At 46.7% G+C, this 25,760-nt stretch overlaps 1 protein-coding gene across 1 annotated transcript in view; it reads right to left on the bottom strand.

Moving 5' to 3' along the window:
- LOC138492324 (clustered mitochondria protein homolog) overlaps window positions 1-25,760 on the bottom strand; it is a 1,100,229-nt gene that overhangs the window by 80,301 nt on the left and 994,168 nt on the right. The window contains exons 23-24 of the mRNA XM_069619372.1: window positions 14,267-14,360; window positions 5,024-5,158 (exon numbers count right to left, since the gene is read on the bottom strand). Coding sequence (XP_069475473.1) covers window positions 5,024-5,158; window positions 14,267-14,360 — 229 coding nt within the window. The remainder of the gene's footprint in view (window positions 1-5,023; window positions 5,159-14,266; window positions 14,361-25,760) is intronic.

The following is a 25,760-nucleotide window of genomic DNA, read 5'->3' as shown; positions in this document are numbered from 1 at the left end:
ACAACTAGGTAGTCTGGCTTCAGATGTCCTCTTATATAGAGAGGGTCAGACTGAGCTGCCCTGAAAAGTTTTTCAACCCTGGGATTGACTGCTCTGGTGAGGTTTGGGTTCACCAGGGACGGATCTATTCTCCGCTGAATGGATTTAAGGATAGGGATGGTCTCGGCAACAGGCCTCCTTTCTCCCACTAACTCTTCTGCGAAGTCCCTTTCCTCCTGTAAACCGTGGGTGTTAATGTGGAAATGTTCTGCTGCGTGAGCGCGAACCTCATTTAGGAGGGGTTGGTTATCGACCGGGGAGTCGGTAACCAGAGCTTCGTTCTCTACCGGGGAATCTACTTTGTATGTTTCCGGGTCATCCTCTTCTTCCTCCTGGTCCTCATCATCCCCATAGTAGCCCGTCCCGGTTTGCTCTTCTATCAACCCAAATTCTTGGTCTTCACAAAAGGAAGCCTCTCCTTGATACCGTGAGTATGGTCTTGCGTAAGGTTGTACCTCGAAGGGTTCGGACCTCATTGGAGTTTCAAACCGGGCCTTCTTACTCGGGGGGATAGGATCAGTAGAGCCTGAGGGTGTGGGCCCCTTGTGGAACATACGAGAGGAAATGTTCTGGATTTTTATCATAAAAATCAGCCAAAGAAGACATTCTTGACATGACCCTATCTATGTCTTCACTGGACCATTTTTTGGAACTGGGAATGACTCTCCCAGCAAGTCTATGGGATTTATCTTGAGTAGCTTTGCTGGTTGTGGACCTATCAGCAGACCTGGGCTTGTCTGTCTGTTTAGGGGGGGTGGAGTGTTTCACAGGTGTGGAAGAATGTACAGGTAGTTTCTTCTGCTGTTTTCCCCCCTCCCCGTGCGTAGAAAAATGTTTTCCCTGTCCCTTAGTGGCTCTGGAGTTTTTCGACGCCTGGCGTCGAGGATCGGGAGAGGTGTCCCTGTCCTTCGAGCGTGGGGCCTCGCTGGCTTTAATTGCGGGCTCCGACTCCTGGAGCGCGGCCTGGGGGTGGACGTTGTCCTCGTCTTCCGACGATCGAACTTCTGTTAGCCTAGGGAGCGAGGCACTCTTGGCAAGAGTGGATGATTGCCTGGAGTCATGCGGCGATCTTGATCGAGCGCCCCCAGAGGACACCGAATCGGACCGTTCTGTCTGTGCCTCTTTCCGAGAACTCGACGTCGTTGAGTCTCGGTTGGACTTAGTGTGTTTAGTGTGTGTAGTATGTGAAGCGCTTGTGTCACCAGGGGTCTTCCCCATAGCCGCCCTGCCGGACGACCTTCCGAGGTCGGGGACCTGCGCTCGGCTGTCTTTCGACGCCGTAATGCCCTCGCCGTCCCAAAGTACGGCGTCGCTGCCATCGCTGAAGGCGCCCTCCGCTGCCATGGCCGCCTGCCTGGCGTGGTGGGCCCAACGCTTCGTCGAACGGTCCTTACGTGTCTTAGGTTTAAACCTACTACACGCTCTGCAGTTCGCTTCGGGGTGGTCCCTCGGCAAGCAGAGATTGCACGTGGCGTGCCTGTCGACCCAAGGGTATTTGCGATTGCACTTGGGGCAGAATTGAAAAGGGGTACCCTCCATACGCACCTTGAGGCAGCGGGCTGTTAAGTGTAGGAAATGTATAAGGTGTACCTATATACCAAGAGTGCAGAGTATGTACCACCCCCCACTCTCCCTACTTGCAGGGCCGAGGCCAGCGGCCTTCCGAGGCCCAAATCCGTCGTGCAGCAGCCGACGGTTGATTTCTTCTCCAGCCAGAGTCGAGTGTCGAAGTTGGGGTGGGAAAGGATGTCAGTAGAATATTATTTTAAATTCTAGCAAAAGTATGGCTAAGGCCAGGGGACTCCGCAAAATGCTTCCGACTAGTATGGCGGAAAAAAACAATCTGAGGATCCTAGACGCGTGAGGGTTCTTGGGTACAGTGGACGTCACACTAGGGATAGTATTACCTGCACGCCCTGTGTCGACACCCATTTTCAAGTTTCAAAAAACAAACTGTAATACTCCGCAGCTTCCACTAGATGTCTGCCTATGCACAGCATGTGATCCAAGCAGATTCCACAAGCCTCAGAAATATATATATATCCCCGTTCTCCACACCGTGTACACGGTGCAGTCCTGAGCCGCACTCTTGGAGTTGTGTTCCAAAATTCGAGTAAGTGTTCGTGTTCTCACAAAACTGTCTGCAGCATCTTGCGATTAATATTTCTTCTTTATTAGTTACAAAAATTAAAATTCCATGTGGAAACCTCCAGCTCTTGCCCAGCAACAAAAGGAAAAACCCTGGCGATGACGCGTTTCGCTACGGCTTGTAGCTTGATCACATGAATTCTACTCGATTAGACACAGCTTTTGAATCTTTACCCACTAAGAAGCAGTTAAAACCAACAAAGGACTATGACCATATGTGCAATGCATAATGCCTGTATAGCCCGCCCGCCATCTTGGAATGATATTGTTATAAAACCATTATATTCGACTGTGCAATGACAACATTTCATTTTACCCTGTTTGAGTGAATATGCATACCATTAATATCAAGGTTTAAAAAATGCTGTTTGTCCCAGTATTATCAGTTATCTTTCTGGGATAATATAGACTGACTTAATTCCAATATTTCAGCACATGTGGAATGTAAATATTAGGTCCGCAATATAAAGTGCATAGTGCATTTGATATACAATACCCCATATCATTGCATTTGATTGCGTAAAAGATAATTGCAAGTTTTAAATTTGCATAGTGCAAACGTTTGGCATACATGGATATTGCATTTTTTTTCCACAATAAGCTGACCTAATTCCAATATTTCAACACATATCAATAGTATATGTCTTCAGTCCACGATGTAAAGTGCATAGTGCATTTAAGTCCACAGTATAAAGTGCATGATTGTTACCCATATCACTACCATCAAGAACGTTGCAGCTATGGTAGTTGTAAATTGCCATGGCGTGATTAGGGTAAAAAGTCTCTCAATTCACATGACCCACAGTATTTCCTAAAATGTCTTACCGCGACTAGTGCTTGTAGACCATCTAAGGTAAGAAGCCCTGGGTTAAAGTGTCTTATCTCAATGATAACCCCATACTGGGACCTGCATGTTTATTTCATGGACCTTTCTTTCTCTTAATGTACAATGCATTACAGCTTGAGATACTCCGCACATATATATATATATATATATATATAAAATGCAAAGTGAGACATTGTCCTTAACTTTGTATTAAAAAACGAAATTCGAAACTCAAAACATTTTGGGTGCCACTTTAAAGTGGGATTGCCTTTGTAAAGTATTATTTTCAAATATAGTTAGTGGCACTAACACCTGGGAGGATATCAAGCTTTAAAGCACCCAATCTAGGCCATAGTATGGTCTAGAGGTTTGCACAACAAAATGCAGGCTAAAGAATTAATTCTATTAAGAACTGTTTGCAGTGGAAATCCTCTGCATTCCCCTTTTGCCAATTCCCAGTCAGTTGTATTGTGGGAGGAAAGAGAATTTTAACTTAATATATTTTACTAGAAAAGCTCAGAAATATGAAGAGACTGAAAGCCGTACATGTAGCCTTTTAAAACTGCATGTTTCTGAATAGAAAGGAATCCATTCCTGAGCAAGTAAAGCCACACTCGCAGGCACACCTGCCTCATCCAGCTCACCAATCACTCAAAGTGTCACAAACAAAAGGTTAGGCAGCCAGAAAACTTGGTTGGCCCCTAAAACTGCCCATCACACCAGATTACCCCATCACACCAGATTACCCCCGCAGGATGTGAAATGGCTGGCCCAGTGCCAGGAACTGGATGACACCCTTTCAAACCTCTATAAAGCGTGCATAGCTAGGCTCACAAAGAGCCCACAGGTTAACCATGACCATTTTAGAAATACCTCATTGGCTCCCTGAACGAAAAAAGACCACTAAAACAAAATGGCCAAAAGTAGGACTTAAAAAAATGAATTGGTACCACAATGGCTACCAAAAAGGTACATTGGGCTACCATTGCTGTAAATCATCTTGTATCCCTGGTAAAGTCAAAACTGAAATGCTGATGTCCCAAACTACTGCCTAAAGCAATATAAGGTGATATAATCACACTAGGGCCAAGCTAGAGTTATTAAAAAGCACCTATGCCCTAGTATCATTATGGGCAACCAACGGACCATTCACTCAAGTGTCAAAAAGGGTTGCAGTGACAGGGAGGTATTCAATAGAAGTCCTTCTGCCCACAGAAACAGGTCAGAGCTCCAAAACATATTGAAGAAAAAGTCAAGGGGACCTAAAAAAGACCTGCACAATTCCCAAAAATGACATTCTGTCTGGAAAGTTCCTGTTTCAGTTTCTCCATGTTTGGGGTGGCACAGGCTGTAAATAGTGCATCTGCAGGACCAGTGTGCTCAAAAGGGGTGCCACAGACACTAAAAGAAAATCTCTTTGATGTGCAGAATGAACAGCCAACACTAGCACTGTACTCACTACATTCGATCACACAGAAAAGCTTTCAGTTGAAAGGAAACCCTACCTTTTCAGTACTGGGCATCTGGATATGGCTCAGGTGAACTTTATGTTCTCTCAATTGGTAAGGGGGAGCCTTTCCACTTGCCTGCAGACAATTAGAAACTAGCTCAGGGATTAGCCTCTATAGCGGGTTGTGACGTCTAATGTGCTGGAGAGTGGGGAAGAGTGACCAGGGAATTCTCCCAATACCTCTCCTGGGCCCAACAGCCACTAGCTCGGTTTGGCACCTCGCCCCAGGCCACTGCCCAGTCGGTTTCCAGAACCAGCCAGGGGACTTGATCACAAGGTATAAGCAAGATTATAGTATAGCCTGGTCGCCACTATCCCCCCATAAAAAGAGGCGTTCTGAAGTTTTACAATGCAAACATTACTATCCCACACAAATTAAAAGTGGGATTTGGAGACCAGCTTCATAACAGTGACCTGAACAAGATGTAAACAGAGGGAACTAAAACAAACATTATGGATAAACAATTCAAGGGGGTTGGATGAATGTAATTACACAGTACCTGGACCCGTGGTATGGTTGCACTAGTTCCATTCTTGTAGATTTCATTCATTGTTCGTTGAAGGTTCACTGCCTGTTGTGTGACATGTTTCAGAAAGGCTGAGCTTTCTTTTGTTCGGTCATGCTGGTCTCCAAGCTACATTTAAATGTTAAAGAAAAACATTTAAGGCTTGAGGAAACACAAGACTAGCAAGTATTTCCAGTAACTTTATTCAGAATTATACTTCAATGAAAAGACAACTGATCAATCTAAAGGAACCACGTCTACCATCTTTTTATAGTGCCATTATAGCATCACAAAACTATCTCAGTCCAGAGGCCATTTGAAATCTTAACTTGTCAACTGAATCATAAAACAATGTTTATCTAATATTTTCAGCCAGATTCATTTTAAGAAAGTTTTTTTTTTTCAACAATTTCTTTATTGGCATTTCAGATAACAACATAAACAGTACAACATGGATTACTCCCCCCCCCACCCTCCGGTACGCATGTCGCATGTAGAGGTAACCTTAAAGAACCCAAAGGGTAGGCCAGACCACGACTCTGTCGTATTGCACATAGTACAACCCGTTCATTCCTACGCCAATGGAAATGCAGTGACACAGTCCGTGTTCTTAACTTCAGGGATCAGGCGGAGACCCAACCACAGAATTCAGCACCATGGGAGACCTTTGCGGCGCATGAGACACAGAATCTTCCCCCCCTTGACTGATTGAGAAGGTATGCAACATACACATCCCACATCCGATTGCCACCCTGAGGATCTCCTCGTAGCATCCCCCAGCGCGTCTCCATATCGTTACAATACAGTATGTCCTCCGACCATTGTTCAACCGTCGGGCCCCGCCTCAGCCCCCACACCATGGCCACCCGGCGCTTAGCCAAAATCAAAAGGAGACCCACCAGTTTCCTAGTCCCTTTTGGCGACTGTCCCTTATATCCTAACAGGGCCACTACTGGGTCTGGTGCAAGCTGCTGCCCTACAATGTCCCCAATTATTTCAAACACCCTTCGCCAGAAGCCTGCCACCTCCGCACACTCCCAGGCCACATGCAGAAAACCCGCCATCTCCTGACCACAACGGAGGCAGGCCCCGGACCTCTGAGGAAAGTAGTCCTGTAACTGAGCTGGGGAATAGTAACCCTGGTGTAGAAACTTGAAGTGGATTAGCTTATAGTTCGAGTTAATAGCCCCTGCCTTAGTCATCCTACAACAGTACTCCCATACATCATTTGATACCTCCTGCGCCAAGGACCTCTCCCCATAGTCCCTTCGAGGATAACCCAGCCTTGGACCTGTCCCTTGACACCAGCTCGTACAGTTCGGAGAGTATATGCCTCCCTATGTCTCCCCCGATCACCTTATCCAGTAGCACGGCCACCGCGGGTGGCTCAGGAAAAGTGGGGAACAGCCGCTGCAACGTTACCTTCAGCCTATAGTACAAGAACACCTCTAATGCCGACAGGGCACCCTTTTCCTTCAGTTGTTCAACAGAGATAAACCTCCCATCAGGGAACAACTCTCCCCATGTAGTAACCCCCAACTGCCTCAACATGACCACATAACCCTCCTCACTTGTCAGGGGGATCCCAGGGACAAACAATGGTGGGAGTCTCAGTGAATAGAGAAGACCCCCATCGGAAGCCCTCTCCAAATGCACCCAGGCCCAGCATGTCAGCCCCACCAGGTTCCGAGGATTCCGCGAGCTACTCGGGGCTGTTAGAATGACCGATCTCAACAATGCTGGAGATGCGATTGATCTCTCTATCTCCACATGCCTGTGTTCCGCAGCCATTCCGTACCAGTACCGAAGATAGCTGGCTTGCGCCACTTTATAATGTAACTCAAAAGCACGAAGTGCCAACCCTCCCTCCCGAAATGGCGCCGTAAGCTTCTCCCATGACACCCGAGCCTTCCTGCCCGCCCATACAAACTGTAACATTGATGACCGAAGATCACGAAAATACCTCTGGGGCACTTTAACAGGCACGTTTAGGAACACGTACAGAAATTCGGGGAGAATAGCAATTTTAAGCACCGAGATCCTACCATAGAGATTAAACGGGAGTGAGGTCCAGCTCGCCATCGCTGGCTTTGCCGAGTCCAGAGTTTTCCCATAATTCTCAGCATATACCACCTTCTCCTCCCTAGCCACCGTGACCCCTAAGTAACGAGTGCTATGTAAATCCCACTGGAATCCCCAATTATCCCAAAAGTGAGACACCCCACCCGTCAATGGGAAGATAACTGATTTACTGATGTTTATATGCAGTCCTGAGAGTTCGCCAAAGCGCAGTAGATCTGACATAATCGGGTCTAAATTAGTTTCAGGATGACGGATGAACAAGACCATGTCGTCTGCATATAACGAAATAACCACTTTATGAGTATACAGTTGAACCCCTCGCTGCAAATGAAACTCCTGAACCCACTCCGCCCAGGGCTCTATCGCCAGTGCAAAGAGCAAAGGGGATAACGGGCAACCCTGACGTGTCCCCCGATCAAGCAGCAACATCCTAGTGCTCATCCCATTCACCCTCACCCTAGCTACCGGTTCGGCATCTAGAAGGGACACCAAGGATATAAAGAACTCGCCCAGGCCCAGTCTCCGTAAAACAGTAAATAAAAACGGCCATTCAACAGAATCAAACGCCTTGGTGGCATCTAACAGAACTGCGACCACTGGGCCCTCAGCTGGCAGCGCCGACATCAGGGCAAATATCCTTCGCAACCCGAAAGAGGTCGACCGACCGGGAATGAATCCCGCCTGGTCCTCTCTCACCAGAGTGGGCATCAGCGGCGCCAGCCGTCGCGCTATAATTTTCGCTAAGATTTGATTATCAAGATTGATAAGCGAAATTGGGCGGTATGATGAACAGTCCCCTCTGGCTTCCCAGGTTTCAAAAGCACGACCATGACGGCTTCCCTAAGCGTATCCGGTAATCGCCCCCCTAGAGACTGCCTCCTGATACATCAACAACAAGCGCGGTGCCAACCTTTCTACATAACACTTATAGAATTCGGCTGTGAAGCCGCCAGGGCCAGGAGATTTCCCACTCGGCAGAGATCTAATAGCGTCCACCACCTCTTCTAGTGTCACCGGCCCGTTCAGCCCCACTATCTGCTGCTCAGAGCACCAATATAGCCCCACCTCGTCAAGAAACGCCTCCAGATCCCCTCATGACGCCGTTAATTGTGATGAGTACAAGTGGCCGTAGAATTCCTCGAATTCATGGGCAATGCCCTCGTCTGTGTAATGTTGTACACCATTCCCATCCGTGATCCCTGTCACCCTACTATCCCGTCCCACTCAATCGGGTTAGCTTAGCAAGTGACCGTCCCGGAGTTTGCCCCTCACCATATTTCCGGGGAGCTACTCTATCCCACATATATTTAATTTCTCTTTGCGCTAGTGCCCAATACTCCTGCAGTTTCCGCTTGATGGCCCCTTGCTGAGCCCGATCGGGAACGGGAGCCTCCCTTTGCAACGCCCGGAATTCCCCCTCCGCATCAGCCAAATCTTTCCATAGCCTTTTCAGGGTTCCCAGTTCCTTGGCTATACACTCCCCTCTAATCACACACTTAAATCCCTCCCAAAGGATACCAGCAGATGACACCGACCCATCATTGATCTCAAAGTACACATCTATGGCCTTCGCCAATTCCTCCCTAAAGACCTTATCCGTAAGAACATCACTCTTAAACTTCCAGGGGTGCCGCACCCTATCTCGACCCTCCAAACAGATTGACAACAAAGCTGGAGCATGGTCCGACAAAGTGCAGGCCAGAATACCCAACCCACTGGAACGACCCATAACCGCCCGCGATACCAAAAAATAATCTAATCGAGCCCGCCGAGCCATGTGGTTCCGAGTAGTGCGTGTACTGGCACACTCCAGGATTCCTCACCCTCTAGATATCTTCAATACTCCACACCAGGCACATACCACGTATCTTAGTGGAGGTCCTATTACCTGAGCGCGCTGCGCTCCCCGTTCCATCTAGGGATGCGTCCAGTACGGAATTGAAATCCCCAGCCCAGATGATTTCCCCCTCTGGGAGCGTCCCCAGCTGCCGCTCTATCCAATCCAGGGATCCTGTGGTGTCTTGGTTAGGACCATAATAGCTTATCAATGTGTATAGCCTGCCCTGGATAACCCCCTGCACAATCAAGACACTACCCTCTGAATCTTTCACCACCTTGACCAACCGAAACCCCACCGATTTATGCACCAGGATACCTACACCTCTGGAGTAGGAGGAATAAGAAGAGAAATATCTATGACACCCCCATTTTCTACCGAACTTAGATTCAGATTCCAGTGTCAAATGGGTCTCCTGAAGGAAGGCCACCCCAATCCTATGACGTTCCATATACTGCAAAACTTTCCGGCATTTGGGCAGATTGTTAAGACCCCTAACATTCCAGGTCATAAAATGTAATGTCGCCATCTATAAATGATAGACCGCCTACTCCCCCCATTCCAACAGACCTTATGGGCTCCCAATGCGTACCATCGGTCCCCCCCCTCCACCCTCCCACCTCCCCATTCTACCGACAACCCCCCAACTTGTCAGTGATCGCCCCTTTACCCCCCAACCCCCCACCCCCCCCAACCCATGCTGGAGTCTCCAACTTTCCAGCATCCCGACACCCACCAACATTTTCATAAACAGCCTGCGCTCCAGGGGCAGCTACGAGCCCAACCCTCCTACGCACCCTCACAGGATAGATGTCTCTGCTTTAAGATCCATCATGAGCTGTCTAGAGCGACTATAGTATCACTAAGTTTTAACCATACCAAAAGGTGTCAGGCTTCTCCCTCCCGTGACCTAGGAGACCTCGGTAACATATCAAGAACTGAGGAGGCCTCCTCCGGAGACTGAAAAAATAGTGACTTCCCCTCATGGACTACACGTAGTTTAGCGGGGAATAACATTGCATATTGCAGACCCTTGTCCCTCAACCGCTTTTTAACTTCCAGAAAGGATTTCCTGGCCGCTTGCACTTTATCCAAAAAGTCCGGAAAGAGTTTAATCACATCCCCCTTATAGGAAAGAGAGCCTTTCTCCCTAGCTTTCTGGAGTGCCACATCCCTATCCCTATAGTTCAGCAGACGGGCAATTAGCGGTCGGGGTGGGGCTCCCGGAATCGGCCCGCGGCCACTGGGGATCCTATGTGCCCTCTCCACAACACAGAGCGTGGAGAAGCCGTTCGAGCCCAAGGTTTCCCGCAGAATGTCCTCCACCAGTGATTCCATAGCTCTTTGACCTGCCGATTCCGATAAGCCGACAATTCGTAGATTGTTCCGGCAGGATCTCGATTCGAGATCATCCTGATTCTCCCGCAGTTCTCTCAGGGCTTTCCTGATTTCTGACATTTCCCCAGAGACCGCTGTTGCAATACCCTACACCCCCGACAGGTGCCCCTCTGCTTCATCTAGCCTCTCTCCATGCTTGTCCAACCGGACCTGCATATGGTCCACCTTACAATTCAGGGTATCCAATTGGCCATCCAAAGATTGTATGCCGGACTGTAGCTGCAATAGCATAGCCTTAATGTCCTGAAAGGCAACCGCTGGATCCGTTTCATGCCCTATGCCCGACGTCTGTTCCATCTCACTCGTCGGGCCACCACTCTTGACCTGCGTAGACATCTCAAAATTTAATTTGGATTGTTGTTTACCGCCCCTCCCCGGCCTGGACATGGCTAGTATACAAATCTGGCACAGCAGTGTTTTATAGGACGCAATGGTCAAGGCTACCAGCCCCCCGTCCCCTGATCCAAGGGGTGCAAGGGCTCAGCAGGAGTTCCACACCGGGTAGGGGGACAAGTGCCAAAACTCCCCCCAAACCTGTCTCTGCAGGAGAAGAGTGACCACCAATTATACCCAGCGACGCTTTGCCCACCTCCACACCGTCCAACTGGGTTCTTCCACTTAGCAGCACATCATCACCAGCACTACTGTATCTAGCCTCGTGCTGCACCGCAGGTCCCATATAATCCCAAGCATATCAAAAGCCGAGATGCCAGGAGTTAGTGAGATATGGGGAGGAGAGCGCCCCCAGCAATCAGATTAAAGAGCGTTTCGTGCACTTCCCCTGGCATGTACACAAAGAAGCAGGCTTCCAGCATGCCAGCTATAGGGCAAACAGTTTTAGGCACCTTGTAGCGCCACTCAAGCAGGTCGCGTGATGTGCCAATGGACTTAGAGCGCCATCCTCAGGGCAGATATCCAATGCCCCCAGTATAGGTTCACCTGAGACCTTATGGCTCCAACAAGTTCACAATGCAAAAAACCTCTGCCCCTCCCCACAGGTCCAAACACCAAGCCTTCTGTTCCCAGGCCGGTCGGGACGGGTCGCCTCCCAGTCCCCCATGTCCCGAAAACCATGCGGGTTGCCTCCGCAGATGACACCGCCCGCAGCCCGCGGGAGAGCCGGCCCACCACGACCAGCGTCCGCTGGGGCCCACAGCCACACAGCAGGGAGGACAGGCACCACAGGGCTGGGCAGGCAACGCCACGTCACCCGCCCCAGAGCCCCCACCACCACCAGGTGTGCAGATCGTTCCTCGCCTCTACAGGCGTACAGGGCCGACACGGGGGGGGGGGGAGAGCGGACACCACCGGTACCCCGCTCACCTCTGCACGCCGCCGCTGCCAATCACAACTCCAACCTCGGTCAGCGCGCGGCAGCTGACCCGCCTCCGTCTTCGAGGCCTCAGCCCCTGCAGCGCACAGTTCGCGGGCAGGCTACTCTGTCCGTCCCGATCGGGCCAGCGTTCCTCTCCCGCACCTGCGCCTTCCTCCAAAGGGACGTTCCGGCAGATCTTGTACTCCAGGCCACCGATATCCAGGCGGGGAAGAGCACCGCACTCCACTCGTCCCCCACAGCCGCTCCTCTCCGCGCAGGAAGCCTGGAGAGCCACCTCGCCGCCTCCTCGCAGGCCCGCACCTCCCCCACTCTTCTCCGGAGCGGTCGCCTTCAACCGTCCCACACAAGGTGTTCAGCTCTCTGCTAGTCACACAGCAACTCCAAAGGGCTCTCCCCAAACGCCCAACATAACACAGCCGCAAATGCCGCCAAGAAAGCAGGAGAGTCTCTGCAGAGACAACCGAATAGGAGACCGAATTTTAGATGTGCTGGAGAGCGTCACGGGCCTGCGGCCATCTTGGTTGGGCTCACTAGCGTCCCCCCCCATTTTAAGAAACTTAGATTGAGAAGCAAACTCTGATAACCATTTATAGTCATGATCAAGTTCAATTCATTCTTGATGCCAAGAAAACAATCAATCTTAACAGCCTTTGGTAAAGAGGTGGTTCCTTGGCGACTGCTTATTATCTTTGTGAAGGGATGGGTTTAGGAAGTTTAAAAGGGTTATCTGCATGAAAATATTTGACTCCTTGAAAGAGAAAGAGAAATATTTGATTCATTGAACCATATGAATTACTCTATACTGGTGTGCAGCTTTATCTGGAATGTTTTTTTGAAATCATAAAAGGAAAATAAAAATTATTAGTGTGAATAAACACTAATAAAATTTACAAGACTGTTAAGACTCGCCTGTATATATTTATTTAAGGGGTTAGCGCATTTGAGTCCATCTTCCCAAACTCTTTTCTTCTTTTTTCATTCTTGATGCCTCTGGGCTTAGTGCGCTCTATAAATGCTAAAATAAATAAATACAATTCTCTGTGTTTATCAGCTACGCCAATTTAAAGGTGTTTGAGCATATATGAGTGCATTTGAATAGCATATTGATATCTCTGGGATACCATTCTATAAACATACAACATAACAGTAATTACTTAACTAAACAGGGCTTTCAGACAACCCAAAAAGGTGTGTGGAGGACTAGGGCAGTTGCTAGTGCAGGCTGCATAACTGGGAACATTGATGCGTACCAGGTGCAAGGATACATGAGTGAAATGTGGATGGTTGAGTTGTTGTGCATAGCCGATTGTCAAATAGACTTAGTTCATTGTTTCGTACTTCGATGTGCAGTTAAATGTGTGGTCCTACGGCACTGCAAATAAATGTGCGTTTTTAGATTCAAATAGAGCGTTTGTAAGGATGACCAGAGTCAACAGTTTGCAGACTATGCACACGCAAATAGATAGATGGGCTATCGTTAATAGGTGATTTAGCCGATTACATCATATCCTATTGGCAGATGACTATCCATTTATATGATTTAATGCAGGTAGTGGGGGGCATAACTCAAGTAGGGATTGGTGTATGGGACTATCCTGCTCCTCCCATTTCTCCATTTGGTTCTCCAAGCCTCTATGCTGCCTGTTTAATCACAATTGCTGCCTTCAGGCCGCCCCAGCTGGAGAGCTATACCTTTACAAACTATATCCAGACTATCACTCTTTGGTCCATGCTAGAGCAAGGATCTGCCTGGAGTCCATGGAAAAGTCAAAAATAGTCCACACAAGAGCTGCTCAGCAGCATGAGGTCATCTTGTGCCTTGAAACGCTGGTGTAGAGGCACGCTACAAATGCCATATCATATCTCTGATGTAGCAGGTAGAGCCTGTGATCAGCGGTTTATGGTTCCCTGCTGCATCTGATGGGCATCTACCCCCTCCTCCTTGTTATGTCAGACCAATAACCAACCTTCCTAGCTAACAACCCTAAACCTTCATCCACACCCACTCTGTACCCTACTCACCTGCCCCTTGATCACTACTTTAACTTCGATTATCCTTACACCCCTCACTTCCAGCCGAACCCTTACCTCTTTCTCCTGTATCTGATCACACCTACTCCTGTCCACTTAAACCCTACTACTCCTTTCATTCTCAATTTGTCTCTGCCGCATCGCAACCATCCCCCATCCCTTAAAGCCTCCTGCCTTACATCCCACTTTTTATGCAAATAGTCTCCATTGAAGTGAATTATATGCAAACGTTTCTAATACAAATTCACAGCCGAGACCTTCAAAACTTCACTCAGTTTTACTATTTGGTAAATTGACAAGCCCAGCCCAACATATTAGATTCTCAAGGGCTTGTTTGCAGCTAACGGTCCTTAAAAAACAAAAACAAAGGAGAACTTTAAATACGTTACACACCTTACATTTTGTGCTACTGCTCTTCTTCGAACATAATCATGAAAACTAGAACCCCATACCACAAAAACTTTAAAAGCACATCAACTGACCTTAATTGGTACAGTAAACGGCACGGAGGCAAGAAGAGCTCTGCTTTACAGGTCTGCCATGCCATACTCACCAAGCTCCTATATATGGTGTACGTTTCTTTTTCATGTTGCATAGCCGATCGAAATTCTGCTTTGCTTGTGTACACCAGTGCAACTAAATGATGACTGTAAAGTAAAACCAAAAATAGCTTATTGGAGAATTTTTCAGAAAGGGATCAATGTTAACAATTAATTTCAATATTATAAAAGCGAAATTGTAAACATGTTCACAGGTTAATATATGAAGACGAATAATGGAACCCAATGTTGCATGGCAGGATTTAGATTACAGACTTCACTCATAAAACAAGACCGTCAGTTTAGTAGTCATTTGGAGTTTTTAGAGTGTGTATGTTTTGTAAACTAAGTGGTTTTCAATCTTATAAACTACAAAATCTTTAAACACAGTCCCTTTTTTTTGTAAACTTGCAATTGCCTCGGCTGGCAGTCTGGCACCACACTGTACTCTCTTAATTAAACCTTAACCTAGTCTTTGAGAGAACCTGAAAATGAAATGCATATTACATTACTAATTGACGTGCTGGTGATTAGATTTGTACTAAATGGGTGGTTGTGAGCACATTGCTGTTATGAAAACAAAACAGACTATACTTTACAACATTTTTCAAAACAAGTTAACCCCCTCCTGCTCCTAAGTTTCAAGGTACATTTCATGACAAACTTACTATTTGGCAGAAATGGGCTTTCAAATAATTCAGAAAATGAAATGTGCAATTTCACATCTGGATCAAATGGAAAATGTGTTGAATCTTTTTAGGGTAAATCATGCATATTTAGGCTGGGACCCGTTGAGATAATGGTACAAGCCCCTCCAGATTATTGGCAGAAATCATCCCTGACAAACACCTTGATGTGTCACTACATTTTCTCGTTATTCCACCCATGTTCTCAAATTCATTTTGCAAACTTGAACAATATTGGCCTTAAAGACTGAGATTGTACTTGGACTACTCTCTGCCTTTAAGAGAGACAGGAATCTTCATGATTGCCGTCATCCACTCCTTAAATAGTAGCGATAATGGAATTGTATCATTATCATAAATATTGGGTCTATCATTTAGAGCTGGTGAACCACCCTTAGCTCCCATCTAGTGATTTGCGTTTCCTTCTCTAAAGGTCTCCAACGTCCTTGTGTGCAGGTCACTTAGACATGCTGCCATTAATCCATGGAGGCATTCAGGACTCATTTACAGGAAAACCCGTTGAAACTGGACGCTTGCAAGCAGATGCAACCTGTTTCGATCTGGCATTAAAATATTCCTGCAGCTCGGTCATTTACAGTTTGACATTTTGTATTGGAGGGATGCACACTGGCAGCATGGCCATAAGGGAGTCAAAGCAATGGCCTGATACAACATTCCTACCTGAAAGGGTCATTGCGCTTGTCATGAAAAGTTCACCTTCTTGTCAGAAAACCTGACTCTTGCTGCTTCTGTGTCAGAGTGCTCCCAGGAACACCGGTTGTAGGGAGGGCTGGCACAAAGCCACATTATCAATCTACTGAAGGTAGCTGATCATTTGCTATGTGTATAGAGCACACACTAGCCAATCATCCAGGTATGGATATAGGCGATGACCTTTCCTCCGTAGGGGAGAGGCCACTGGAGCCATGCTGAGATGGAGGTGGATTATCAGAGAGCATCCTATTAAAGTAAACGGGGAGAAGACACTGATGTCTAGATAAACTCAATCAAGGTAGGGTAGCAGAGTAGTAAGGCCTAGACTCAGGAATGTGTGAGAACGGTCCAGGGCTTCACACACCATTATTTACTAGGCATTTGAATACAGTCTAAGTAAAGTAATTAAAACCTCAGGAAAGTATTGTCACAAAATGACAAGAAAATCTATATATATGATACATTACTCACCGTAATACTATTTCTGATGCTTGCATCTGCTTAGATTCACATGCTGTGCATAGGCCAACATCTAGTGGAAGCTGCAGAGTATTACAGTTGTTGTTTTCGAAATTCGAAAAAGGGACGTCGAAAGGGCTTGCCACTAATACTATCCCTAGTGTGACGTCCACTGTACCCATGGTCCTTCACGCATCAAGGTCCCTCAGATTGTTATTTTTCTGACATGAGGTAGAATGAAGTGTAGCATTAGTACAGATGTATCCAAGCAGATATCTATCAGACAAGCTCATAAGCATCCATGCCCCTTTTCTCCGAGAGTAAGAAGGGTAGGCGCATGTGAATCTAAGCAGATACAAGCATCAGAAATACAATTACGGTGAGTAATGTATCCCTTCTGAGGCTTGTGGAATCTGCTTAAATCACATGTAGTGCATAGATTAGCGAGCAGTGTTAGGAGAAGGTGGTGGGTTGTGGGAAAGTTCATGGGCTAACAGATGTCTTAGAACCACTTGTCCCACCTCTGTCTTGGAATGTGCGTCAATGCTGTAGAGCTGAGTGAAAGTGTGTACCGAGCTCCATGTGGCTGCCTTGCAAATGCTGTTTAAGGGGACATTTGCAATGAAAGCCAGCGTCGCTCCTTGTAGAGTGAGCTCTTGGCGTTTAAGGCAGTGTCTTGTCTGGCAGCAAATAGCACAGTTGTATGCACCAGACTATCCATCTGGCGATAGCATTCTTGGAAATGTGATCCCCTTCTCTGCCCGGTGCTACGGAGACAAACAGTTGGTATGTTTTTCTTAGCGGTCTGGTCTTGTTTACATAGTAAAGGGCCTCTCTCTTTACACAAAGTGTGTGGAGTATAACCTCAGCTGAGCTGTTTGGGTTCTGGAAGAAGGCCGGAAGCTCAATGGAATGGTTTACATGAAATTTAGAGATGAATTTAGGGGAGAACCTAGGATGCGTACGTAAATGTCCGTCGCTTTACTCCCTCCATGAATGCCTTGATGACCGGTACCTTCCACCATGAGACCTTGTTGTGGGAGGTGGTGTAGGCTGGCAAGGCCGCCAGGTGGACCTTTAAAGAGTTGAATACTAACCCAGAGTCTAGAAAGTGGAGCATATAGTTTAGAATGTGTGATGGTTTACATTCTGTGAGGTTAATATGTTTAGACTGGCACCACATTACAAATCTCCTCCACTTGTCGAAGTAACAGTGTCTAGTGTTAGGCTTTCGTGCTTCCTTTAGGACAGGGGAGTTGCTAGGTCTGGAAAAGACCCAAGGCTAAGCTGATGTCGGAACTGTTGGGACGGGGGGCTAGCTAGTCTTTTGGCTGTAGCTCCTGAGATTCTATCCAGGGATACAACCAAATGATCAGGGGCTATATCCCCCTTAGCCCCCCCCTAGCAACGCCCCTGCTTTAGGATATCCATACACCTTTGTGATAGGTTAAGATGTCCAAACTATGATTTCAGGAACCATGCTGCCAAGTTCAAAGAGTGAGGTTGAGGGTGCACTGTTAGTCCCCCGTGTTGAGTGAGTGAATCGCACATCGCCAGTTTGTGCAGATGTGGATACCAAGGTTGTCTTGCCCACATAGGAGCAACTAGGATGAGCGTCACCTGTTCCTTGTCGCTCTTGTTCACCACCCTGTTCATGAGAGGTGTTGGGGGGAAAAGCATAAGCAAATATCCCTGACCAGTTCATACAAAGGGCGTTCCCCTTGGAGCCTGGTTGGGGGAACCTGGATGCGAAATCTGGGCATTGACTGTTTTCGCTAGTAGCAAACAAGTCTATTGTGGGGAAACCCCATTGAGAAAGAGTTGCTCTACGACTTTTGAGTCTAGTTGCCACTTGTATTCCTCTGGTAGGGGATCTCTGCTCAGAGAGTTGGCCAGAGAGTTGAGTTGCCCTGGAACATGCTGAGATGATAGGAATATTTTCCGTTTGAGTGCCCATTTCCAAATTTGTTGCGCTAGCTTGGACAGATTTGGAGAACGTGTGCCCCCTTGTTTGTTGATGTAAAACATTGCTGTAGTGCTGTCTGTGAGGACTTGCACTACCTGGTGCATCAGGTGTATCTCGAACGATTGAAGGGCTTTGAACACCGCTAGTAGTTCCAGCAGATTGATGTGGTTCTGCATCATAGCACGAGTCCACAGACCTTGAGCTGTGTGATGAAGGTAATGAGCACCCCCCATCCGGCGAGCGAGGTGTCTGTTGTGACAATCGCCTGTACTTCCCTATCGTGGAAGGGTTTTCTTCTTCAACAGATTTTCTCTTGTCCACCAGCGAAGGTTTTGTACTAGTGTTGCCGAAACGACCACTAGACCGTCCCCCTGACCGCTTGCCTGAGACCAACCACTCCTGCATGGGTCGCATGCGCAGGCGCGCGTGTGTTACCAGGTAAATGCAAGACGGCATCATGCCTAGCAAACGCATAGCTTTGCGTACTCTTATCTGGCGGCCGGCTTGATAATGTGGAATTTGCAGTAGCATGTTTTGGACTCTTTCCTCTGATGGAAAGTCCAACCCCTCTTCTGATTTTATTACAGCTCCAAGGAACTGTTTTGTTGTGCTTGGCACAAGGCTTGATTTTTTCTTGTTTATTGAGAAGCCCAACTGAAAGAGATGATTGATTGTTCTTTTAATGTTTTGCCTTCGATCCTGGGGACTCTACCCCGTAATCAGCCAGTCATCCAGGTAAGGGTACACTGGGATTGCCTCCCTGCGCAGGTGTGCTGCCACCACCGCCAGTACCTTTGTGAATACCCTTGGTGGAGATGCTATTCCGAAGGGTAGCACTTTAAATTGGTAGTGTTGGTTTTCTAGCTTGAACCACAAGAATCCTCTGTGCGCTGGGAACATTGAAATATGAAAAGCATCTTTCATATCCAATGTACCATGTAATCCACTTTTGTGGCTTGACATACTTGTTTGTAGGGCGCACGTCTAATACTGGGCGCATTGTTAGATCTTTCTTTGGCACAAGGAAGTAGGTTGAACGAATACTCGTGTTTACCCGGTTGGCTGGGACGTCTTCTATGGCGTCCTTTTGGAGCAGCGTGGAGAGTTCCTCGAGGAGGATGGAGTTAATTTTCTGGCGCTTTGGATGGTTCCGGGGGTCGCTCGAGGAGCTCCACACAATAACCGCCCGCCACGGTGGACAGCACCCATTTGTCTGAGGTGATTCCCATGCTTGGGTGAAGTTTGAAATATGCTCTCCGACTGGAGAGGCATGGGAGGGCACCTGTAGCGGGTAGTCACTGTTTGGAAGGTGTGTTAGCACCTCTAGAGGAGCCCCTCCCCCATCCACGAGATCTGCGCGGACCCCTCTGTTAACTCTGAGAGGCTTGGCCTTGACCGTTACCCCATGATGTTCCTTGATTTTGACTGTAGCTTGAACCTCGTTGGAAATTTTGTCCGCGTGAGCGACAAAAATCATTATTACTCCTTTGGCCAGTGGGTTTATTGCTTAATTGGCCTAAAAATGTCAGTGTACCATATTCTTCTTTAGCCACCTTTAAGGCGTCTTCTCTACAACTGCCTTTCCAAAGAGTACGTTGGGCTCCATGGGCATGTTGAGAAGTGTGGTTTGCGCCTCCTGCTTGAAGCCGGATTGGCGTAACCAAGCGTGACGCTTTATAATGGTTTCTTCTGCGATTATCCTTTCCACATTGTCTGCAGCGTCAAGATTAGTTTTCAACATTAGTTTTTACCGATTTCGGCAGAGAATGTTGAACTTCGGTAGTTGAAAGATTCAAACACCTTGTCTACAGACATGCAACGTTCGGAGGTGGGTTTACTCACGACGTCTGTTCTGTCTTTCGACAGTTGGGATCTGTCATCTGGCGACCTGGATCTGGAGTGCCCAGAGGACAGAGATTCAAAGGACCTCTCCCTAGACAACGTGCATTGGGCCTTCGACAGTCCTGTTGAGTCTCAGCCGTGGGTTGTGCGTTTAGTGGAAGGGGTTGTGGTAGCACCCTTGCCGACGGGTGTCGTCCCTGTAACAAGGCCACTGGCCTGTCTGATGGGGTCGGGGGCCTGCACTTGGGAAACTGGAGTATCCCCATCACCATCGGATACCGCGGCGTTGCTGCCATCGCTGAAAGCCCCATCCACGTCCACGGTGGCCTCGACCTGCATGGCGTGGTGGGCCCAGTTTTTAGTTAAGCGGTCCTTTAATGTCTTGGGTTTGAAGAGCCTACAAGCCTGACAGGTCCCTTCGACGTGGTCACGAGGGAGACAAAGCAAAGGTTGCATACAAGGTGCTTGTCGACCAACCGAATCCTTTTGTTGCACTTAGGGCAAAATTTAAAAGGGGTCCTATCCATAAGAGAATGACACAGCAGCTAGGGTTGTGTAGTGTATGAAAAGGGGCAAATACTTTCTTAAATGTCCTCCCCCCTCGCTCCCTACTGTGTGGGCCGAAGCAGCCTTCCAAGGCCGAACTAATCCGCAGGTGGGAGTCTTCAACGGTCTATTGTTCACCGCTGTCGGATGATCTCGATAGCTGGTGATATGGAATATAAAGGATAGGAAGACAAACTATCATTAATTTGCAAAAGTCAATGGCGATATGCCGAAAGGAGAACTCTGCAAAATAGCGTCCGTCTACGATGGCGGAAAAAAACAATCTGAGTGAGCTCAATGCGTCAAGTACCATGAGTACAGTGGACGTCACAATAGGGATATTATTACTGGCACGCCCGGTAGACGTCCCTTTTTTGAATTTCAAAACCAACAACTGTAATACTCCTCTAGATGTCAGCCTATGCACAGCATGTGATCTAAGCTGATTCCACAAGCCTCCGAAATATATATATATACTTATATATTTTCAGGGGAAAAAACGGTATTTAAAGGGACGTTATGGTTACAAGTAAAATAAAAAATAAAGAAATTTGACAGTTATGGTAAGCTATGCAACCATAATTCACGCCATTGCCATGCACTTCTAACACTAGCACCCAGGACATCAAACATGACTTCACAAATTACATCATTGCTGACATCACTGATAGATGTACCTTGCACGAGTTTGCTGCAAATCCATCCAGGTTTTATTTTTTGAAAAGTATAAAAATGTACATACGCAAAATAGTCATACAACTTAGCCACCACATGACACAATCCATTGAAACTTAGCTTGAACATCCACGGTTGGGTCTATAATCTGTCTGCCAACCTTTGCGCAGATTTGTCAAACGGCAGCAAAGCTATAAACCATCTACAAATGTTGAGTGCCCCTCTAATTTTGCCCCCTCTTGACTAAATCCCACCAAACTATGTAGAAACATTCAAATGTGGGTCTAAAATCTTTTTGCAGACTTTCGTGTAGATTCGTCAAACGGCACCACGTTTAAAAGCCTTTCAAATATTTGGCAGAACCATTCGAGATCAGGTCCAAAATGATATTGCAGAATTTTAAGCAGTTTCATTGAGTGGTGCTAAAGTTATAAAGCACCCATAAACTGCTCTTCACCGACCCTATAATGCAGAAATATGCATTGATGTCTTTGAACTTTTGGTATGTTCGCGAACATCACAGGAAGGTCCTTGAACACCAATTTCTGGGCTTTTTATGGCCGTAGCCCATTCCATCCTCATCACCCCTCACCTCCCCACCATTTTTAAAATAGTTAGAAAAGTGTAATGCTGTGTTTTCTAATGATGACATTACGATCCGCTCAGCTGACAAAGGTGGTGCACTCGTTATAATGAATACATCTGACTACAAGCAGGAATGCCAGCAACAACTGAGCAATAGAGGTAAATATAATGCATTACCAGGTGATCCAACACTAGACAATAAGAAATCGGTAGACACCATGCTGACAATAGCAGAAGACAATGGGCCTCATTACACGGATGGCAGTGGACCAAGGTGCTATAAGCACCTTGGTCCATGCCGGTAAAATACCAGCACCGCTTTGGTGGAAACGGGAATTACCGCCCTATTCCAAGGTTGGTGGGGCGGTAATTCCCCCCCTTCCCCCATTGCCCTTCCCCATTCCCATTTTTGTCCCATAGGGCTCTATGGGAATGAGGAAGGTGCCAATTACGGCACCGCAAATTGCGGTACCGTAATTAGCTCCCTGGTCCCTTTGCGGGTTGGTTTTTAACGCCGGCAAAAAGCAGGCGTTAAATTCCCCAACCCGCAAAGGGACATCGTAGTAAGGCGGTTAGGATTACCGGTACCTGTAAACCCTTACCGCCATCCGTGTAATGAGGCCCAATGAATGGATTTTAGAAAAAAAACTGAATGTTTTTGACAACACACTACCCGAAGGTTCCCAATTTTTACTTGTTGCACAAGATACACAAGGCATTACACAAACCACCAGGAAGACCCATCGTGGCAGCCACAAATGCACTCTTACAACCACTAGGAACATATATCGACAAAATCGTTCAACCACTCATTCAGAAATGTCCTTCCTATATCAAGGAAACCACTGACTTTCTTTTTTTTTTTTACTCTGTTTATGGAGTTTTATACAGACAACAAAAAAACATACAATTCAAGGCAGCAGGGTTGGATACTACGTCAAAAATGGCGACAGTCTTGATCGTGACCTTGACCGGTTCGAGATTGCACGCCACCCAGGAGGGAAAGGAGGGGGTGGGACATTTCAGTCATCAGTCCATTTCCCCCATATTTTCTGGAACTTTTGGGGGCAGCTTCTCGCTCTGTAAATCCGCTGTTCCAGGGATGCATACCTGTCCATTTTGCTAGACCATCGGACTAGGCATAGTGCCTCTGCCAAGCCCCAGGTTTCAGCGATTAGCCGTTTCCCCACTCCAAATACAGCAGCCAGAAACAGTTTTATGTATTTGGTATATTCCATCTCCCCCATATCCCCTGGCAGTATCAGCTTCGGGTCGATTGATATAGGTGACCCCACCATTCTTGAGACCCTGTCAATGCATTTCCCCCAGAAGGTCTGCAGCACATCACACTCCCAGATAGTATGAAAAAAGGTGCCTCTCTCACGTTTGCATCTGAGACAAATCCCAGAATTCACAATTGAACCAAATGACATATTTGCCACTATTGACATGTGCAGCCTGTACACGTCAATACCTCACGATCCGGGTCAGTAAGCGGTAGAATGGATACTTCTACGAGAAGAGAACATCAATGCCTCGAAAGAATTTATAATCATGTTAGAAATGATTGCACAAAATTCTTACTTCAAACATGAAAAGAACTATTTACAAACGAGTGCAACAGCAATGGGTGCAACGATGGCCCCATGATATGCTAATGTGTTTATGTTCAAATGTAACGCTGTACATCACCCTGGATGGCACAAGTATGACAAGTATTGGGGAAGGTACATTGATGTTATTTTCTTAATCATATGCAGTTATGCATGTTAGTATCATCTATGAAGACGTGAGTACTGAATCGTTAATTCATCAACATATACACTGCCTTATGCTCTTAATTAGATTAGACACATCTGTTATCACGAACATCCATAGGAATAGGTCGACAGTACACTTAATGGAATACACGTGACATACACATTCAGACACCAAGCTAGTTACTCATAGTGCAGGCGCTCTGTCCTTACAGAGTACGTTCAACATTAGCTCAGTTTGCAGACACATGGTTTGCAGCCATTGGTTCTTGCAGCGAGCATTATATAATCAAACCACAATTCCCATGACCACTACAACCATTAGCTAGTATCCTCACACGTCACACGCAATGATGTGGAAATACATAAATGGCCCGCTGTCCCAACATTGTGTTGTCAATGGTAACAATTTTTGCTGGGCCGCGGATACGCTGATGGACGGCGCGCAACTTCAGACAGCAACTGATAAAGTAAGTCTGTCATCAATTAGACACAAACGTCAATGCACAACCAGAACATTATAACTGCTAGAAGCATTCTGACACTACTTGTTCATTGACAGGGCATACTTTATGGGAATCGGCGCACGTCCCCATGCATACTGCAAAGTGAAACGCGCTCAAGCTTTACAACTTGATGGCTAACCAGGCACCACTTCCGCGAGGTAAGCGCATGTTACTGTTTTCAATATTCAGCAATTGGTTATTAATGCATTAGAACAGCACATTTTATATAGATGTCGCCATCAAGGTAACTTTACAAAAACGAAGTTCTTTATATTTCGGTTATTGGATGATTACTCAGCTGGCTACAGTATCAGCAAAGTTCGTATTCAAGTGGAACCTGCAAATTGATAAATTAGTTCTTCAAAATCAGTGTTTATCCAACACGCCAGTTAGATACAAAGAGGCACAATCCAAGAGAACAAGGTGCACATTAGAGATAACGAACACAGTATTAGCAGTCCAAATACTGATGTTTTACATACAGCTATGTGATTAGTGATCGTGCCTTGAAACACTTGTGTATATGCGCGTTATAAACGCCATATCATATAACAAGATTTGTTGAACTGTGATTCAGTTTGTGCATGAACAATGAGAGTCCTAATCACCCCTCACCTCCCCAACATTTTTTTAAATAGTTTGAAAAGTGTAATGCTGTGTTTTTTTTATGTTTTTACCAGGATGTTTGCAGACTATAGGCACAGTTCGCGAATCCAACATGGCGTCCGTTTCAAATGTTTTGCCGCACCTCACGTTTTTTAATTGACCAATCAGCAGGCACTTATTATGTCCGCGAACACGCAGCTCTTGGATTGGTCCCGAAGTGTCTGCGGGTACTGAATCAGGAAACAGGTTTGCAGACTGGAGATGGTTAGGGAGATTTAGCATTTTTATGCTTCATCCTAGTTAGACCCCCAGCACTTTTTGTTGGACTTCTGGACCTTTTTCTTTAAACCCTGAATAAGTAGAGCCTTTTCACACTCATTCTTGTGGGCTTTGTCTTTTGGAACTCTGTACTATGGAGTTGGCCTGCTCCATAGCTCTTAAAGGCATCTGTGTTGTTACTACTGCAGCACACAGCTCCTTATGGGCAGTGTTGCGGAGGGCCCTTAGGATCTTTCTTTAAGATTCCTTTTCTATATACTCAAAAAACTACAGTTCTTAAGGCTAGAGAGATACTTTGTATCACTCACAAAACTCTATAGTCATAGATTGGCACACACCACCTTCAGTGGAGTGCTAAAGGGATACCTAGTATCCCCTTTCTCTCTACTCCTGTAACTTTTTAGTCACATAAACAATCTCCTAGTTATGGCTGGTGGCAATGGATGTGTTCTATTAACTATTGTGTCATTTTTATACCGCAGGCTATATCCATAGTCTTGGTAGTGCACAATAGGGGCACTTATGTACTTACTTGGGGCCTCCCTTCTTTTTTCGCCATTACTAGCGTTATTGTTCTTTGTTGGCCCTTCTTCTAACATTCCGGGAGTGGAAGGTCAGTGTTTTGCCTTTGGCAGGAACCCTTGGGTGTCCCTGCCTAAGCGTCAAAGTGTCTGGGGAGGCAGGAGGTGGGGTAGGAGTCTTCCACCCCCCCCTGTCCATTGCATGCCAGAGTGGCGGAATAGGATCAGCTCCCACAGGGATCTAGCTGTCCTGATTGGACAGCCAAACACCCCTTTCTGTAAAATGCTGAAAGAGATCGCAGAGGAGTGTGCTGAAACTGTGTAAAAGGTGAAGCTTCTGGAGTGAAAAGCAAGTCGACCACTAGA

Source organism: Ambystoma mexicanum, chromosome 10 (genome assembly GCF_040938575.1).
Source record: "Ambystoma mexicanum isolate Mex_15411 chromosome 10, UKY_AmexF1_1, whole genome shotgun sequence".
Taxonomy (NCBI): Eukaryota; Metazoa; Chordata; class Amphibia; order Caudata; family Ambystomatidae; genus Ambystoma; species Ambystoma mexicanum.
The sequence above is the reverse complement of the archived record's forward strand: the minus strand, read 5'-3'. Positions and strand labels throughout refer to the sequence as shown.